Source organism: Hetaerina americana, unplaced genomic scaffold, assembly GCF_022747635.1.
Source record: "Hetaerina americana unplaced genomic scaffold, ioHetAmer1.1.p SCAF_14, whole genome shotgun sequence".
NCBI lineage: Eukaryota > Metazoa > Arthropoda > Insecta > Odonata > Calopterygidae > Hetaerina > Hetaerina americana.
The window spans coordinates 12,773,242-12,793,330 of record NW_027286514.1 but is presented as its reverse complement, the minus strand read 5'-3'; the positions used below and the strand labels follow the sequence as shown (position 1 = coordinate 12,793,330).

The following is a 20,089-nucleotide window of genomic DNA, read 5'->3' as shown; positions in this document are numbered from 1 at the left end:
CAGGAAATTTTTTTAATGATGCAATTTTAATTGCCATAAAAGTATTCCCATTGAAATTTAATAATACCATGAGCATTCTTTTCCTCTTTGACAAAAGTTTGCAATTAACATTAATATAATTTTTTTTTAATTTTTTAAATTCATTCTTAAAGGTTTTTTACCATTCTCCTTGAGCAAAGGATTGTTAGAAGTAATTTCATTGAAACATCTCATTAGCTGGTTGCTAACATTGTCATGTGAATTAAGTAGTCGGCAAGGATTTTAAGGTACTGGACTGAAAAATTCTCCACTTTCTGCTGGAAATCCCTAACCAAGTAGGTACATGTTGCAAGTTTTGATATAGAAAAAAATTATGCTTCTAAAAATTTTTCTAATTCTAAATGATTTGGGTGTCAAAAAAATAAGGGATAATGTGTGAATGCGAAAAAAATATCATTTGCTTGTAATATTCTTTTGGTTGGGTTGGTGGCATCATGGCAGGGATCTAAAACTATGAATTTGGAATTTTCGTCTGGAATTGAATTAAAGCGTTGATGTTTGTTCACCTCAGATCAGTGACTCTGATATGGCTTGTGCTATAGCGGTGCCTAATTTCAATTTTATTCACAATCTGCTAATACTATAAAGTAGATTTTCTTTTACTGCTCCTTCAGTTGTTCCTTGGCCAATTGTGTTTAACTACACCCAGTCGACTAAAATGATGTATGCTGAGTGCAAAACCTGTGCCTGTCAAAGTTATGGGAAATCAGGTCTGGGCATGTTTTTACTTAGGTGATCATTTTTGTAAAAATGGAAGCAGACCAATGGTAATTTCAAGAGTTGCAGCCAGGATAGGCAACCAACAGATGTCATTTGCAGCATTAGGTGGGCAATTTGGGAGGTAGGATTCTGTGATTATGGGGAAACATGGAGAAAAACCAGACTGCTGTTATGAATATCATAGCAAAGATGCTCTTCCCAGTGTAAGGAAACTAGGTCACTTAAACAAGATGATAGGTGATGATTAGAGGTTTTTGAGATGTGGATGCAGAGAAGGCTATAAAAGATAAAATGGACTAAAGGGAGTACTAGGCTTCGAGGGCCAGAAGAGTGTATTTTTCGGAGAAATCCAAAGTAGACAAGGGACTATTGTGAATGGCTATGGAATGTTGAAGACTGATAAAGGAGAGTGTTCGGCAAGCGAGGAAGGGTTAGTAGTAGTATAGGCATGTTAGAATGAACCGAGGTTGAAGATACATGGGATTGAAGCCTTGATTAGAGTCAGATGTTGGTGAAATGGGCCCTGATAAGTTTCTCTAAGTTATTCAGTGAATTCATTGCATGAAAATATTTATTTATTGATAAAGGGATTTCAAATTGGACTAAAACTATCTAGATTACAAAAATGGAAATTTAGTTCGAGAAACGAAAATGGAGCTATCATCACAGAAATAATTACAACCGCCATAAAGAATCATATCTTCCCTCCTGCCTTCCGGAGCCGCGCCTAGCTAACGCCTGCCTTGTGCCTACTGTCTCCCAGCGATGCTGGCCCCTCCTCCATATCATCTCACCCGCCACTATACATACAGGGTGCGTTCCGAAAGTAATACAATTGAATTTCCCGTGCCGTTGCTATTGGTCAAAGTGGGAATAAACTACCTGGAGAAAGGGGGGGGGGGTAAGCTAAGCTACCTTAAGGTATGCTGAAGCTTTGCCACTTCACTGATTTCTGTGCTCTCCAAGTTGTGAAAGTGGCAGGATATCAGTTATTGTAGACCTCTGTTAAATCGAAAAATGTTTAAATATAATTAATAATTCTAGCATCCTATTAATGGTGGCAATCTTGTAATACAGGAAATAAAAAATCGGTTTCGTATTTTCCCCATAACCCAAGCTACTGTACTGCCTTGAGTGAAGGCTTCATGATCTGTGGAAGGGCATACTCATAGACTTGTAGTGATGTCATCTTATGAGTTTTGAATATATGATTCATTTTGCATTGTTTTTCTTTTGTTTGATCAGAGGTTTTCATTAGTCTTTTGGTATTGATATGATAGTCCATTTTATGGTGTTCTGTTCACTTTCAACTTCAATTGATGTATTTTTCAATTTTCGTCATCTTCCTTTGCGAGTTAAACCATTACTGTTTACTATAGCTTTTTTCACCCAGAAATATTTGGTGAATAAATTAGCGCCCACTTCAAGTTCGTTTTGCCTCTTTGTTTTTTTATAAAGCTGCTATACTGGTATTTTCTTAATGGAGGTATAAGTGGCATCTTGTTCAAATATTGTATTTTATAGTTATTTTTTAGATATCAGGTTTCATGTGTAGCAAACCTCTGGAAGAGATTGCATCTGCATTTGTTGAAATTTTTTCTACATTTGATGATACTATGGGATCATCTCGCGAATATTTACAATATGACTAACCAACCACATTAATCGATTCCAGGTTATTTCAGAAGGTGAGAATAACATTATTCCGAAAAAATAGTCCTCTGCACCATGTCTTTGGCCATAAATCTAGGTCGAAGGTTTTGCAAAGTGTCACACACTGATCGGGGAAAAGATTTTTCAATATCGTAGCAAAGCTTTCTTTTCTCCTGGCATGGAATTCTATTGCAGCCAGACACTCTTGTTATAATTATTTACCTACATTGTGATAATATTGTCTCCGATACAGCCTTATTTTCAACCCTTCGAAGATTTCCCAATGCCAGCATGACAACAGAGTGTTAACTTATACTTAAGTTAACTTATACTTAAGTTAACTTATACTTAAGTTTACTTATACTTAAGTTAACTCCACTTGTTGTGGCTATTTACTGCAGATGAGGGAGGCAGAATTATGTGGACCAAGTTTAGCAAAGAGAAAACTGAAGTTACATTTTCTTTCAAAAGTGGTATGGATTCTACTCACATTCAGTTATCAATTTTCAAGTATTCAACACAATTTCTCAAATTCCTCTTTAAATTTTCTCATTTTTATATTTGTCTCAGCTTTAGTAAATCACTCCCTGAGAGGAATGTTAATTCCACATGACAAATAGTACTGTTTGTACTATTTCACAAAAACTTGCATTACTATCATTATGAATTATATTTCAATTAGAACATATTTCTAGAGAGGAATTTGTGATGAAAATCAGATGAGTGCAATGGCCTACTGTACTGCAGAGAAAAGTATCTGGTGGGGTTGAAGTGGAATTTGGGTTGGTTCTGTCGAGTAAATTTGGGTCCTGTAGGATTATTCCACTGAATGGTGGAAATTTCCAGGTGTTATATTGGTTGTGGTTTCAGTTTCCAAAACAAATAAGTATATATTCGACCCTGATCACGTGCACAGGATATATAGAGTTTGAACTGTGGTGCAAATATGGGCCCTCAAAATTCTGTTTAGATATTCTTCCAGCAACTTTAAAATTCTATCCATTGATTATCTTACCATTAAAAATATTGTTCAGCTTTCCTTCATCTTAAAATGAAACAGCCTCATTCACTCAAATACTTAAGTTTTTCTAAAATTTCTAATACATGCCAATGGCACAAGAACTGCTAATGATCTGTGCACTCAGCTGGATATAGAAGTAAATTCAGATGGTGCCTAGTTATAGACCAAAATTATCTGCCTCAAGATGACATGCATGCATTCTCATTCATTATTTAAAAAAAAATAAAAGCACCAGTAGGGTCTTAAACTGCCTTAGATGATAGTATATGAATACAAATTTAATTTTCCTTTTCTCCATCTCTTTTATTTGATTCCTTTCCTCTTTAATTTATCTCAAAACTTCTATGTTGCTATTATTGTCCATCAATATTGTTCTTGTTATCCTTCTCCAAATCCACTCTTCCATTGCTTCCATTCCAGCCTATTCCCAATGTCCAAGTTTCACATCCATATAATAATGTACTCCAAATAAACATTTTTGGAAAGGATTTTCTGTTCATCTATGAACAGTTGGGTCCTTAAAAGCATTTTTTTACAAATTAAAAGGTGAAATAAGTGGTCAAGATCCACTGCTTACTTGTATGTAATCATTACATCATGATTGCCTTGCTAAATTTTTGAAAAATGTTACTTAATTGATCAAGGATCACAATCAATCCCTCAACATTCCTTTGTGTGAACTCAGCACCACATGTATATGAGAAAAAAGTATCAATTTTTTTTAACATAATACCCATCAGTGGGTTGGCGTTGCCACAAGAACTAGGGAAATGATAGTATAGATTAAAGATATACCATGATTAGAATCGCACAGTATCTTAAAAAAATAATTTTCATATCTCATAGTGACAGATGAACTAGAAAATATTTGTAACGATCAAATACTTCTTGTTAAACTCTAGCTATGTATATACTTCACACTTTCAGGCTTCACTTCATGGAATTGTTTAATGCCCACATAATAAGAATTAATAATTTTCCACAGACCGCCTGTGTAAAATCACACACTCTTTTAATCTAGCTATATTTGATGACCACAGAATTCTACCAAAAAACTTGCATTTTCTTCCATAGATATTTTCTATCACATATTTTACAATATTTAAATTCAAGGAAATGTTAACGTAATAGTAAATTTGGGTAGAGCTTACATGTAGTAAACGACTGAAATGAGGAAAATTAAAGCTAATATAAAAATAATATAATGTTGACTTGGTTCAATGCATGAAAAAATTGGCATTATTAATTAGTATATACATTCACATACACGTTTGAAATAATTAACATAATATGTATAATAGACAACAAATTAACTAGAATTTCTCGGAAAAAATGATTTAGGTTGTTTAAAAGTGTTCACTGTTCTTTCCACCCCTGTTAATTTATACTTCAGTTAACTAAACTTGTTGTGGCTACTTCTTGCAGATGAGGGAGGCAGAATTACGTTGACCATGCTTAGCAAAGAGAAAACTTGAGTTGCATTTACTTTGAAATGTGGTATGGATTCTATACATTTTCAGATATCAATTTTCATATCACCCGAAGGAACAAGAATCTGTAGCATTGATATAATTATTTAAGAAAATTAAATCTTTCAAATTTCGGTGGTTTTAAATTTAAACTCAACTAGAGGGCTCTAGCGATGTTCCACACGGAGCTCACCTTCTCATTCGCCGGATAAATCAGCTGTTTCGATACCACAAGTTCAAGTGTCCAAGTGAGATGGACAAGTCGGCTAAGTGTGCTCCTATTTTTTCAGAACACCACACCGGACATTTTTTCCATCTGGCGAAGGACTGGTACTTTGGTGGTTATTTGAAGGTTTGTAAATTCGCCTAATACGTGAATTTATTATATTAAAATATATGTTTAGGCCGAAACTAGTGAGAAGACATGCCCTATTAGAATCCCGGGTCGGTAGGAAAATGAATTGAGATATATTTATGTTCAAACTTTGAATAAGTTGGATTTGTTTTTAGGGATACATTGTCATATACATATCTAATTTCAACAGTTAAACGTTCATTCGAACGTTTATTTGGCCAATAGACTTGAGCACGTAGTGAAAACAATCGGGAGGTAACACTTCCTTCTGCCGTTTTACTGTTCGAATATATAATTTCTTGCTGGTGAATTGACGGGGAACATACTTTTTTCAAAATCGCAGATGGACCCTGAAAAACCCCCAGATCCAGTTCATTTGATAACGTTTCTTCGCGTCCTTGGCTTCAGAGAAAGAGAGAAGAAACAGCCAGATAGGAGCAACCCACTCAAGGAGAAAGAATTTCAGATCGAAATTAACTGCGGCAACCCGCCCATGAACATCGCAATGGAATTTCCAGATGTAACATTACTTGAGGCCAATCAAAGTGAACGTAATGATGATGGATTTCCACAGGTGAGCATTAAAAGATATTTTTCTTTTGTTTTTTCGTTTTTATTTGATGTAATGTTACTCCAAGATCTTACTGCATTATAATTAGTTGGGCTGCGTTTAAAAAAGCTGTATGGTTTCGCCGTATTTCACGGGGACGCCTGTTGTTAGATTGACGTAAACGCTAGTTCATTTTGCTAGTCAAGTGGAAAACATGTTCAGGAGCAGTGTGAAAGACATTTCTGTATCTCCTTTCGATTAAAAAGTAATATTTCAGGTTTTGTAAAGTTGAGATTTTAATACTTTGTCTAAGCACCTTAAAAATGTTAATTACCCAAAATTGGCGATTTTGTTCCTTTTATGTTTTTGAGTCCACAGACGAAAATGTTCCCCAATGTAGTTGGGCAAATGGATTTCCAGTTGATAGGGTCTACTCAGGTTTTGTTAGGGCATGGTTCGATGTAGGATCGTTGGGATTAATTCTGATTGTTTTTCCTGTGTAATTGATGCAATTTCTAGCTGGGGTTTTTCCATGATTGCTTCAAAATGTAGAAATGTTACTTTTCTATTTCATATCATCTCTTAACATATTTTCAACAGGCATTCATTCATTTGATTTTAATTCTATGGCTATGACTAATATTTTTATTCTCATTATTTTCGAAAAACTTCATTATAAATCTCATGCAGTTCACTCACATGGGACGAGGTCCTTTCGCCAATCTGCCTTGAGTACAAGTGGACTCTCTATACTCCTCAATGCTATCCTGCATCAACCCTGGTGATGTCTTCACTCACACATTCACTCTGCATGATCCTCAGTTGATCATCATGTTGACCTTGTTGGTTTGCACCCAAGTGGTGATCCCTTGTATTGTCACTATCCCTGGAATCTGATGCAGATTCCCATACTCCTATTGCATATACCTATCTCAAAGTGAATGCATTTAATGGTGCATATCCTCCTTGTCCCTCCCTGGACTACAACCTTGATGTGGTAGAAGGGCTTGTGGATTCTGATGACCCCTAGAGCTGTGCTGGCAGGAGTAATAATAATTGCTCCTGTTAGGGTTATGCCAGATAGGTTGAAGGTTAGGAGCCAGACAAAAGGTAGTCCATACAGCGTCTGTTCCTGAGTGACGTGGTTGCAATGGCATCTGACCCCAGTGGGGTGGCTAGTAAGTGATGGTGTCACGTTAAAAACACTATTGAGGAAGGCAACGGGAAACCACCTCAATTATCATTCCCAAGATTTACATCAATGACAATACAGAGATTTTGAGTCCTGGCAACTATGGGGCTCGGCCCAATTGGCTGTGTGTTGTGCCCAGCAGCGGGGGAGGCAAGGCTTCTGAGGTCGTCATCCCACAAAACCCTTGCAAGGGAAAACCAGCAGCAGCAGGACAGAAGACGCAGGAGAAGAAGACCAAATTAGTTAGAATAGGAATGTGGAATGTTAGGACAATGATGAGGACAGGGAAATTGGAGAATGTTAAGCGAGAGATGGAAAGGGGAAATATAGATATTTTAGGTCTATGCGAGATGAGATGGAAAGATAGCGGGGATTACTGGAGTGATAAGTATAGAATAATATACAGCGGCGGGGATGAGAGCCAAGGGGTTGCCATAGTATTAAATGAAGAGGTAGGAAGAAGCGTAGTCAACATAGAACAGGTAACGGATAGAATACTACTAGTAGAGATAAAAGCAGAACCGACGAACTTAGTTATTATTCAGGTATACATGCCACCAAGCAACCATAAAGAAGAAGAGGTCGATAGGATATACGACCAGTTAAAGGACATAATCGCGTGTGTTGCTACAGGGAAACATTTGATAGTGATGGGGGATTGGAATGCGACGGTAGGCGAAGGAAGAGATGGTGATGAGGTCGGGGACTACGGTTTAGGCATGAGGAATGACCGCGGGGAGAAAGCAGTTGAGTTTTGCAGGAGACAGGGCTTAGTCATCACCAACACTTGGTTTAGACACCACAAAAGACGCAGGTATACATGGAAAATGCCAGGTGACTCAGAAAGGTATCAGCTAGATTATATCCTGGTTAGACACAGGTTTAGGAACAGTGTGATAAATTCCCACAGCTTCCCGGGAGCGGATGCGGACTCTGAACACAATTTAGTTGTTATGAAATGTAGCGTCCGTTTCAAAAAGATAAGGCTGGGGCGGCGAGTTAAAAAATGGAATATAGAAGCATTAAATGGTTTGAAAAGGAAGGAATACAAACAGGTGGAAGAGGAAATCATGGAGGATGTTAAAGAGCTAAGTACTATCGAAGAGAAATGGGAAAGTATCAAGAAAGGGTTGTCTAAAGCCGCAAAAGACTATTGGAACCTTTAACGCTAAAAGGACTAGGAAACCATGGATCACGGATGAGATGATTACAAAGATGGATGAGCGGAGAAAATGGAAGAACGTAAATACAGAGTTAGGCAAGGAGATGGCAAGGAGATGCGAGGATATGGAAAATCTGCAGAGGAAGGGTGAAATCGGTGCGCTGTACAGCAAAGTTAAATCTTTATTGGGAAGTAAGAAAGGGAAATCTATGCTAGCAGTTAGAGATAAGGCGGGTAAGGTAATAGTTGACACAGGAAAGTTCCAAGAGAGGTGGAAGGAGTATATAGAGGGACTGTATAGTAAAGAACTTCAACCAACAAAGTTAGCCATTGAAAAAGAATATGACGTAAAGTAAGATAGCTTAGATCCAGGCATACTAGACAATGAGATAGAAAGGGTATTAAGGGAGATGAAGTTAAATAAGGCCTTGGGGGTGGATAACATTCCCGCAGAAATATTGAAATGTTTAGGAAAATGTGGGAGGAAGAGGCTATATGGGCTGATTCACAGTATCTATGAGGAAGGAATCTGGCCGGAAGACTCTGTGAGATCAGTTTTAGTTCCTATTCTGAAAAAGGTAAAGGCTACATCATGTGAGGATTACAGGGCAATAAGTTTGATATCCCACGCAGCTAAAGTTGTTCTCAGGATCATAAACAAAAGGATAGAGAATAGGGCAAATGATTACTTAGGGGATTATCAGTTTGGGTTTAGGAAGGGGAGAGGTACGCATGATGCCATTGCAGTAATGAGATTATTAATCGAGAGGAATATAGAACACAACCAGGAGGTATTTGCCTTTTTCGTAGATTTTGAAAAAGCATTTGATAGAGTGAATTGGGAAAAACTAATGAGTATATCACAGAAAATAGGAATAGATTGGAGGGAAAGGAGGTTAATCTGCAACCTGTACATGTCTCAGACTGCTCAGGTGGGGGTGGGGAACCAGGAGTCAGGATGGGCAGTGTTAGGAAGAGGTGTAAGGCAGGGTTGCCCATTATCACCATTGCTGGTCAACCTGTATGCAGAGGAAATGATTAAGCATGAGGAGAGCATGGGAAGAACTGGAGGTAGGAATGAAAGTGGGTGGGGAATTCATAAAATCAGTTAGGTTTGCTGATGACCAAGCTTTAGTTTATCAGTCAGCCAAGGGGTTGCAAGCATTGCTGAGTGAATTGGAAATTCAGTGCAACAGGTATGGGATGAGAATCTAGAGAGAGCTAATAAAACAAAGGTGATGCGATTTTCTAGAAAGAAAAAGGCTAAGCTAAACATTAAAATAGGAGGGCAAAAACTAGAGCAGGTAGAACAGTTAACGTATCTCAGAAGTGTTTTGGGCCAACACGGTCAATGTAGTAGGGACGTAAGGAGAAGAATTGCACTAGCCAAAGAGGCTTTCACAAGGAGGAGGGAGTTGATGACAGGCACATTGAGTAGGGATATTAAGAAAAGACTCATAAAACTTTGATATGGAGCTATGTACGGTGCAGAAAGGTGGTCATTGAAGCAGGTGGATAGACGTAGACTGGAGGCTTTTGAAATGTGGGTGTGGAGAAGAGTGGAGAAGGTGAAATGGACAGATTAGAAAACAAATGAGGAAGTACTTGGTATGGTGGGCGAAGAGAGGGGTTTGTTGGGAGAGATGCTATGGAGGCAGGAAAAGTGGCTGAAGGGGGTATTGACCGGCAGTGGGATGTTGAAAACTACTTGAGGGGAGAACGTTAGGCAAACAAGGAAAGGGAAGAAACAGGATAGGGATGTTGGATGGGATGAAGGGAGGAAGAAAGTACTCAAAGATAAAGAGGGACCTGATGTAGAGTAGGATGTTGTTTTGCCAGGGTTAACAAATTATTTAATTAGTAATTATGTCCATCCAAAAACCTACCACTCTATGTACTTCGAAAAATCTCTTTTGGCAACCTAGTATTGTGAGACCCACTGATTGACCTACACTTTATAATATCTTTATCAGGGAAATTTATATTTAAATTTAATCCAATACCTAACCTTCGCATTTGCCTAAAAAATATCTACAGCGCTCGCAGATCTTATAAGCCTCCCGAACAGACACCTCAGGGGTGTAGTGGACCCCAGAGTGGTCCAAGAGAGGTTCATTGTAAGGTTGTGCGAAGTAATTCAGCATATATTAACATGTACTCTCGCAATAACAAAAATGTTGTTTAAATACAACTTATAGCTCACATAATGATTGAATTGTTACAATGCAAATAATGAAACCAGCATCAGATAATTTTGCTGTTTAATTCAATATTTGGCATACAATGATACAGGGTATTGAGGTACTGTACCTTCCTATTTAGAAATTAATTCAAAAAGCCCTTAAGGGCATATCATGAAAGCCTTAAATGGAAAAATTGATTTGAGAGACTAGATTTTGTGCCATTATATTATTATGTCGTCATGTTGAAAGCTTAAACGGAATACGGACTTCCATTCTGATCGCTTGTTGAATGTTATAATCAGTATAGCTAGTCCCTGTGGTTATCAGATACTGTGTAATTGGTTGAATAGCTAAAAAATAAATAACACTTAAATAAACCCTTTCAGAATTGCAAGAGATTCTTTGTATACCATTTTGAAAATCAAAATCTAAAATACAATTTTGATTATGAACACACAAATGGTTACTAGTTTGATTTTTTGTGGTGCTTGAAGTAACCGAAAGGCCTTAAAGTATACAGTGTCCCTTAAGAGTGGAACAGTTGCGCTTTCTTAAGTTTATTCCTACCACTTGGTCTTTATATGACTGAATCAACAAGTGCCATATAACTTTTCATCTGAAGGACCAGTATGTGCGATGTGAACTCCAATGTGCTGGCTGGTAACGGTAATGTAAATGACATAAATTTGTATTTTCAAATAGTATCTCTATTTCCACACTCATTCCTCTTTTATCTATGTGTAGGGTCCGTACAATAAGTATCGGGACTGGCTCGCTGCAGCCTCAAAGGTGGATAGGGGTCTGACTGTTTGGCTTGGTAGAGGGGTCCCCCACCATTCAGGCGCATTTTAGTTCAGTCGTCTCCGGGCATGCATTCGGGCAGGAGGTGGATTTTTGTTATGTGTGATTGTTTGTGGTATCATCGCACCAGCAAGGAGTGCACCATTGAGCAACATTATGCTGTGAACTTTTGTGTTAAACTTAAATAAAAAAATTAAAAAATTAAATAGGCTTGTGGGGATGATGCCTTAAGCCACACAAGAGTTTTTGAGGGGCAGAAATGTTTAAGGAAGTGCAAGAGCTCAGCAAAGAGGAGCAGCATGTCAGATGCCTGACGACTGCACGAGCTGATACTCAGGTGGCCAAAGTGAAAAATGTTTTGGACTCTTACAGGAATTGCCATTGCCCTTATCAGTGACGAGCCTGGCCTTTCAGTGGGAACCATCCACACCATTGTAACAGAGGATCTTGCGATGAAGAAAGTGTGCGCGAAGATGGTGCCAATACTCTTGAGCGAGGAACTTAAACTGTCACGGGTGAAAATTTTGCAAGAAACTTTGGACTGTGCTCCAGCTAGAAGAAGATTTTCTCGATAATGTTATTACCACAAAAAATAACGGTTTGACTCCATCGAGGCGGTTTAAGTGGTGACGACAAAGGCTCTCAACAGTATTCCGGAAACAGTCTCCCAGGGGGTATTTGACGAGTGGTAGATGGGCCAAACTAAGTGCAGGAGGAATATATTTTGAAGATTATTAAGTAATTGAAATGGTAACTACAATAAATTTTTATTTATGGAACCAGTCCCAATACTTATTGTACGGACTCTGTATATTTCTTATACTTTTTTGATTGATAAGTGTATAGAAAATTGATGCAATAGAACTTAGTATCAAAATACAAGTAAACAGGCCAGTATTCTAATTGCTAAACAAATTATATGCCCCTTTTGTGTTTATGCATCTAATGATGACTAATTTAGTTGAAATGTGCTTCAATTATAATTATTTCTAAAAGAAGATTACTAATTTTATTCTAATAATAGGATTTTTTTACCTTACTTCTGCAATAAGTCTGTAAGAGCTATGTTAATTTAAAGTATTTTTTTAAGGAAAAGGTCCCTCACAAATTTTTCATACCTTTTGTCCGACTCTGTGTTTGTGTAATTGTCTTTATAGGGATTCATGCTCTCCAAGATACTATATTGTATGCTCAGTGTACATCAGTGGGGTTTCAATTTTGCACTGGAAAGCTACTACGATGCTATTTGCAATTCTAAAATTTGAATTTAATACTTCTTTCTCTTTTAGGTTTCCCATGACTTTCCCATGAGCAAGCTGAAGGTGGTAAAGGAGGTGTTTGGAATGTTGATGGAATTCCTTTTGGAACAGGATGGAGAAATCAAAAGGAAGGATAAAATATTAGAACAGCAGCATTGGAGAAGATGCATGTCCTTGGGCACCTTGGCTAGACCCACCCTACAACTTTTCTTGCCTGTTAAAACACTTGATGAAAATAGAAATGCTGAACAGGTGAAAGAGCTGGAAAAAGAAGTTATGACTGTGGACATGGATGAAGGGTGCAGCAATGAAGGATTGAAGCCATCCATTAACTCAGATAATGCCAGTGTGATGGATGGTAAACTGGCAGAGGCAATGGAAGTGGATGTGCCAGCCTTGAATAACAGTTCATTGCCTGAGAGCAATCTTAGCCCAATAGGGTTAGCTAGACAGAGAACTTGGGTGCTCCAAACATCAATATCAGAGAATAAAGGATTTGATAAAGCAAAAACCTCTACTCCGACCAAGCCACACATTACAGCTAAGATTGGATTAAATGCATCACATGCCCTCAGCAAAATAGTCCGCCCACGGCAAGCACGCACTGAGGTTCAACCGCAGAGATTAAAATCGGCCAATACAGAGACAGTACGTTCGATGACTCAAATGAGAAATGCAAGAGAACTGTCTTCAAGAATTTCCAACAAGTCAAAGAGCTCTTCAGCATCGTCAGCTTCGTCTGTTTCTTCTCACTCATTTATTGATTCAACCAGGACTAATGCTTTTCATAAAACATCTTCAAAGCTCTCTGTGCCTGTCAGACATGAATTGGCACAGTCAGTCGGTGCTAAGCCCAAACAACCTAGTCACTTGGGAGTGGGTCATCAATTACCTGTGCCTTCAGAGTTGAGTACATCAGCCACCTCAAGAAAGCATTATAGGGTATCCCAGATGAAAAAAGATGGTGGAATGCAATCTACCAACCATGCACAAATGAAAGAGGAGCAGCTGCATCTGAGGAAAGCAAAGCCCAGTGAAATGGAGAAGCCGAGTGCTGATGGAGTCAAAAAAGATGTGAAACTAAGACCGTCCTTGCTACCTCGATTTAATTCATTCAATAAAAGAGGGGTAGCAAATAAGGAGTCAAAGGTATTAGGAAAACCATGAGTTAAAACAAATCCCCAGGAAAAGAATACTCGAATGAAACTGTGGTGGGTGCTTTAAATATTTTAATTATTTTATATTTTATGATTTAACCTGAATGAAATACTTTGATTATTTTTATAACCATGTTAATATATGTACAAATAATATATTTGTTGGAATGCTGACATGAATTACTTAAACTGTGTGTGAGTTTTGTATAGTGTATAACAATTACTGTCAATAAAGAATTTATTTTAATATGTGATCGCTTCCACAAAGGTATTTTTGAGGCACTGTTTAAAATTAAATAAGAGAGATGAGCAAAAATTGTGCAGCACTTCAGCATTATATTGGTCAAGATACACAATGGTAAGTGAAGTAAGGATGATATGGTGGGTTGGATATGGTGGGTTGGATATGGTGGGTTGGATATGGTGGGTTGAATATCAAGTCAAAATGTTTGCCATGTCAATTGGGTGGTTCTTTTTCATGCTGTGACTTGATCAAAAAGTTTTTGAGTTATGGCTGGCAAACTGCAAGCATTGGTATTGATGATTAGGATTACAGGAAATTTTTTTAATGATGCAATTTTAATTGCCATAAAAGTATTCCCATTGAAATTTAATAATACCATGAGCATTCTTTTCCTCTTTGACAAAAGTTTGCAATTAACATTAATATAATTTTTTTTTAATTTTTTAAATTCATTCTTAAAGGTTTTTTACCATTCTCCTTGAGCAAAGGATTGTTAGAAGTAATTTCATTGAAACATCTCATTAGCTGGTTGCTAACATTGTCATGTGAATTAAGTAGTCGGCAAGGATTTTAAGGTACTGGACTGAAAAATTCTCCACTTTCTGCTGGAAATCCCTAACCAAGTAGGTACATGTTGCAAGTTTTGATATAGAAAAAAATTATGCTTCTAAAAATTTTTCTAATTCTAAATGATTTGGGTGTCAAAAAAATAAGGGATAATGTGTGAATGCGAAAAAAATATCATTTGCTTGTAATATTCTTTTGGTTGGGTTGGTGGCATCATGGCAGGGATCTAAAACTATGAATTTGGAATTTTCGTCTGGAATTGAATTAAAGCGTTGATGTTTGATCATCTCAGATCAGTGACTATGATATGGCTTGTGCTAGCGATGCCTAATTTCAATTTTATTCACAATCTGTTAATACTGTAAAGCAGAATATCTTTTACTGCTCCTTCAGTTGTTCCTTGGCCAATTGTGTTTAGCTTCACACATTTGACTAAAATGATGTATGTTGACGTATGAAATAAGTTTCTCTTAGTGATTCAGTGAATTCAATGCATGATGACATTTATTTATTGATAAAGGGATTTCATATTGGACTAAAATTATCTAGATTGCAAAAATGGATATTTAGTTCGAGGAACTGGAAAATGGAGCTATCATCACGGAAATAGTTACAACTGCCACAAAGAATCATTTCTTCTCTCCTACCTTCCGGAGCCACGCCTAGCTGACGCCTACCTTGTGCCTACTGTCTCCCCGCGACGCTGGACCCACAACCATATCATTGCACACGCCACTATACATACAGGGTGCGTTCCGAAAGTAATACAATAGAATTTCCCGCGCCGCTCCTATTGGTCAGAATGGGAATGAACTACTTTGAGCTGGAGGGGGGGGGGTACGCTAAGCTACGTTGAGGTACGCTAAAGCTTTGCCGCTTAACTGAATTCTGTGCTCTCCAAGTTGCGAAAGTGGCAGGATATCAGTTAATGTAGACCTCTGCGCGCCGACCGCGTCACGAACAAAATGGAATCGACGGTCGAGCAACGTTGCGCGGTTAAGTTTTGTGTTTAAGTGAAAAAATCTCTTGAGGAGACTAACAATATGATTCGTGCGGCTTACGGTGACTCTGATCTGCCCTACTTACAAGTTTGGAGGTGGTGAAAGGCTCGTGTTCAACAATTGTTGGACTCTGACCGTCGATTGAGTATCAAGATGGTTGCCAATGAACTGGACTTGTCGTCTACTGTTGCGTTTCGCATTGTTACTGAATATTTAGCGATGAGGAAAGTGTGCGTCAAGCTCATGCCCAAGGTGTTGTCAGACGACCAAAAGACTAACGGAGGGGAAATATCAAGAGAACTTTTGCAACGTACTGAAAATGAGGAATATTCCGTTGTTGCGGGCGCCCACCGGGACGCACGCGTGTCCTCGGATGGGGTCGCAGGCGCGGGCATATGGTCGCCCCGAGCCTGTGTCCATATACCCTAGCGGTATCCTAGAACCCACGACGAGGCGTCCGACTAAACGCCGTCTGCATCCTTTTCACTCCGTCATCCCGTAAACAGAGCTCCTTCCTTGACTCCAACCGCCTCATTCCTCGTACCAAGTGGGTGATTTACAGCGGTTTGGCTGTTCTATTAGATCAAAAACATTGGATTCTGTTTAACGGCACTTTAATTCAATCTTAAACGATCCAAAATTCATGTGGGCTATAATCCTGTCAACTCTATGATATATCTCCGAACCGGGAGATGAAATGGGGAGGGTTTAGAGGGGAGGGAACAGGGGAGGTTGGGTGAGAGAGGGGGCATCCGGCGTGGATGGAGTGTAAGGGGGAGGGATGATGGGGAAAGGAAGGACTTGCCATCCAGAGTTAGCGCGGGCGGGGTTGTTACCGCACTGGAGAATTTTAGTTATCCACAGTCAATCATCGCCATTAAATGTGGACAAGTCGACTACCAAACTTCTGGCTGCTGAGTCAAGTTTAATGGTGAAGCGGGATTCGGACTGATGATGAGTTTGTGCTGTGATTAAAGGAGATATTGCTACAAATGCTCGCGAACAAATGTGACTGAGTCAACCGCCAGTCTTCTCTCAGGAAGTAAATTCAACGAATTAGAGATTACGTAAGCATTTTGGTATTTAGGAGGTAGCACGAACATTTGAAACTTGTAAGCTTTTCATTTAATTGGGCCTCTTTTCCTGTGGGACTAGTTGGAGGGCATTATAATCACATCACACCTTGCTATAAAGAAAAATAACGTATGACCTTTGTGATTAGGCTGTTATATATTTATATCTGCCATTCCGTTTTCCGTGTATACGTGGAACAGATTAAACTAACATGGAATTTAACTACCTGACATACACACACACATTTATATATAATAAGCCCATGCATATAAGAAAGACCTTGATTCGTTGCATTCACGGTTTCTTTTGTTTGACGTGCTTTTCCAATTAATCTTCCAATCTATCCCTTGCAGAGCACGTGGGCTAAGTACAAGGTCTGCCCAAAAAGTAGTGGGACTGAGTCGATAAAAAAAATCTATTGCCAGAATGGATACATTCACTCAAAAGTCTTCAAAGTAGTACCCCTTTGCGTTTCCACACCGTTGCCAGCGGGTTTTCACACACCTCGTACGCTTTCTGGAAGGCGGCGCCCGGAATGCAGCTTAGATCCCTCATCACGGCCTGCTGTAACGCTTCCATCGTGGAGACGTCCGTTCAGCACGGGTTTGAAAAATTTTAATCCTCACTCACATGGTCGAGAAGTTGTGCGTACAGAGCAGAACCGCGTGCGAGTTTCCTTTTATTCACCCGAGAGCACTCGCGGCACCAACTTCGCACACACCTTTCTCATGCCCATATTTTTGGTCACAAGTCGATGTTTATCACTTTTCGGGATGTCAACTTCATCGGAAACCATACGAAAACTTAATCTGCGGTCCCTGTAAAACAATAAAACAGAAATTTAAATTCAGGATTTCGCAATGGTCAAGAAAGCTTTTTCATTAGATGATTTTCCGGATGCACAAATTTCTAATGGTGATAACTTCAATAAATTGTACAGGTATGCTCGGTAATAATAATGATACTCTAATGTTGGCTCTAAGACTGTATATTATGACATTTTTCGTTTTTGGCGTCAAATCAATACATTCAAGAACACTCGCCGCGTTATGTTATGAGTTTTGATGAATGGTGCTCATTACAAATTCAAGTCTACTAAATTTTAAGTACTTCCAAGTGGAAGAATGTAATGAATGACCATTCAAAACTATTCCACGTTATTTTTTAGCGAGAAAGCTAAAGTATACCTGTAGATCTTTTCAAGTGAATTAAAAAAATACTCGCAATGATTACAAATCATCTTAATTTATTCGAGACTTCTTCTTCTTTGCAAATTTCTGTAAATAAAACAATGTAAATTTCGTATGCGTGTACTTGGGTATCATTATGAAACGTGAAGTAGATGTGCGTGCCCGCCATCTTCACTATCAATTTGGAGTAGTTATTGCATACGCACGGGCGAGAAAAATCTCGTCACATTTCCTCCCAAACAACGGTAATTCTTCCCTCATTCAATTCATTAATACTTTCGCCACACTTGTGTTTCATCCTCGGTAATCCGAGCTCGCTTCTGGTTATTTTATCCCCGAGGAATAATTCGTTGATTCATGAAAAACTTAGAGGAAAGAGTCTAAACGACTTTTTTCGGAGTTTTCCCTCAAAAATATTACGACCGTTGGAAATTAGTGGCGGTTTGGCGGCGTGCTGAAATTCGTATCATGGGTTTCGGGTTCCCAGATGATTAAAGTATGGAAATGGTGCAAGGAGGGACGTAGGGGGAACGTTGTAAGAGAGCTCCTTCGTGACTCATAACGAGGAGAAATGAAAAATTCTCTCAAAACACTCGCGATTAATGTTCGTCTTCCCTCTCTCCCGCGAACCTTTTTTTATATTCGTTACACATCGTTTTCCCGGCGGCCATTTTTACGTTTTGAGGGTGGAATTCGCAGTAAATAATTTGTGTGACCGTCATTTTTTTTTCTCGCCTCACACATGCCTGCTCCTCAACCGCGGTTGAAATGAGAAACGGGATCGGAATTAACGCGAATCCCCACGGGTGAAATACTCACAAACCCAACGGGACGGCTAAATAAACGACGATCCCTGTCCGCTTTGAGAATTGAAATCGCGGCTTGAGTGTCCAGGCGAAATAATGCTAAATTAGTTGCCAAGTTTTCACGTTTACGTTTTAATGCATTTCTTATGCTGGTATGCCTTAGGACGAAGACCGGCGGGCGATTCTTCCTCATCAATATGTATGCCATATCCTGTTACGCCACTCCGTAGAGTAGTAGGATATATTCCAGTACCAACCTATGATAATGAATATTAACGAGGTGTTTGAAAAAGGAGGGGAAAGATGATCTCAAGATTTTTCGATTGCAACAGTTGGGGTGCTAAATCTTGATTTTGTTTTGTTCGCAAGGGAAGAAAATGCATCCAAATTTCTTATGTGCTAATTTCTCTTTCTCTCTTTTGATTTCATTTCTCGAACTAATTTTCCGGTATTGTTTATGCTTAAATAATTCCCCCTGTGTCAGGAGTGAACTCGAGCGGCATTTCTGCCTGTCTGACTTGATTAGTCTCGCTTATACTCTTCGTGCTCGGAGGAACTTTCATCCTGGTTTCTCAATTATCCATTTTCAACTTGAATTTTCCTTTTTAAAAACAATTTTTCAAGAGTCTAGCAGGTCTCTTGTGTTGGGACGACAATCTATATTGCGAATATAAAACTTAATTTAGCTGTCAATGCAGTATATTTCACGAACAAAATTTGGGTGACTGTGTGGTGAATTCGTAATTGGAATGTCGTATTGCTATTAGGCTGTTTGAATATAGTTTTCCCCTGATCGCGATTATTGCTTTAGGAAAAGACGAAAGTATCTTAATCTGCATGTGCTGGTGTCATTTTTTTGGTTTTCCCGGTCTATCGGTGTAGTTGGAGATCTAAAGTAATCTCCCAGGCCCGGTTTTATAATGTCTCATTAAACCCAGTCGTTAATTTATGTGAACGTTAACCTAGCGTGGAGATCACTGAAGTATTCGAGTTTATAAACAAATAATATTATTCATTAGTGAATATAAACATTGTAACCATAGTAACACCGTCTGCCAGTTATTGAGCTTTTTAACGGTCGGTTTGCAACTTAACTAGCGGTCATAAAACTGAGTTTTGACCTTAACCGGAGGTTAAATTGAAACTCTAGCTTAACGAGGCACTATAAATGTGATATAATGAATAGTTTCAGGCGTTACTTTTTGGAATTGTTCAATAATGAATAATGTTAAAACAAACCTTTGTAACTCCACTGTAACTGCCTGAAGATGCTTCACCGCAGTGAAACCTAGGTCGCAATAAAGCTTATTTTTCATGAGGAGTTACAAAGTTTTGTTTCAACATTATTCATTATAAACCTGCCCTCGATGTCTCAAGTTGACTCAAGTGTCCTGTAACTTTTAAAATTCTAAATATCACGTGCTCTCTTAGGGGCGGTAGGGAATGCCATAATTTCTTAAAAATCTTCGCCAAACACATTCTTTTCGTCACTGTATTGCGTCCAATTTACCTGATCCTAAACGTATTCTAACTATTGTGAAAAACCCTTTTCCTCCATCTTTTCGTTAAATGTATTGAGGTCTTGGAAACCTGGCAAATGACAGGCATGGTTAGAACCTTGGGTGTGGTAGGTAGAAAAACTTCGA

General features: G+C 38.5%; 1 protein-coding gene across 1 annotated transcript; it reads left to right on the top strand.

The window, feature by feature from the left end:
* Positions 1–5,163: 5,163 nt before the first annotated feature.
* Positions 5,164–13,749, top strand: LOC139686438 (uncharacterized). Its single transcript, XM_071583627.1, has 3 exons — positions 5,164–5,254; positions 5,601–5,831; positions 12,435–13,749. The coding sequence occupies exons 2-3, from the start codon at positions 5,601–5,603 to the stop codon at positions 13,569–13,571; spliced, it is 1,368 nt and encodes a 455-aa protein (XP_071439728.1). The 5' UTR covers positions 5,164–5,254; the 3' UTR covers positions 13,572–13,749.
* Positions 13,750–20,089: the final 6,340 nt, after the last annotated feature.

Coding starts and splice junctions, on each gene's coding strand:
- LOC139686438 (XM_071583627.1), top strand. CDS start 5,601: ATGGACCCTGAAAAACCCCCAGATCCAGTTCATTTGATAACGTTTCTT. Junction 5,832..12,434: donor ATGATGATGGATTTCCACAG/GTGAGCATTAAA, acceptor TTTCTCTTTTAG/GTTTCCCATGACTTTCCCAT.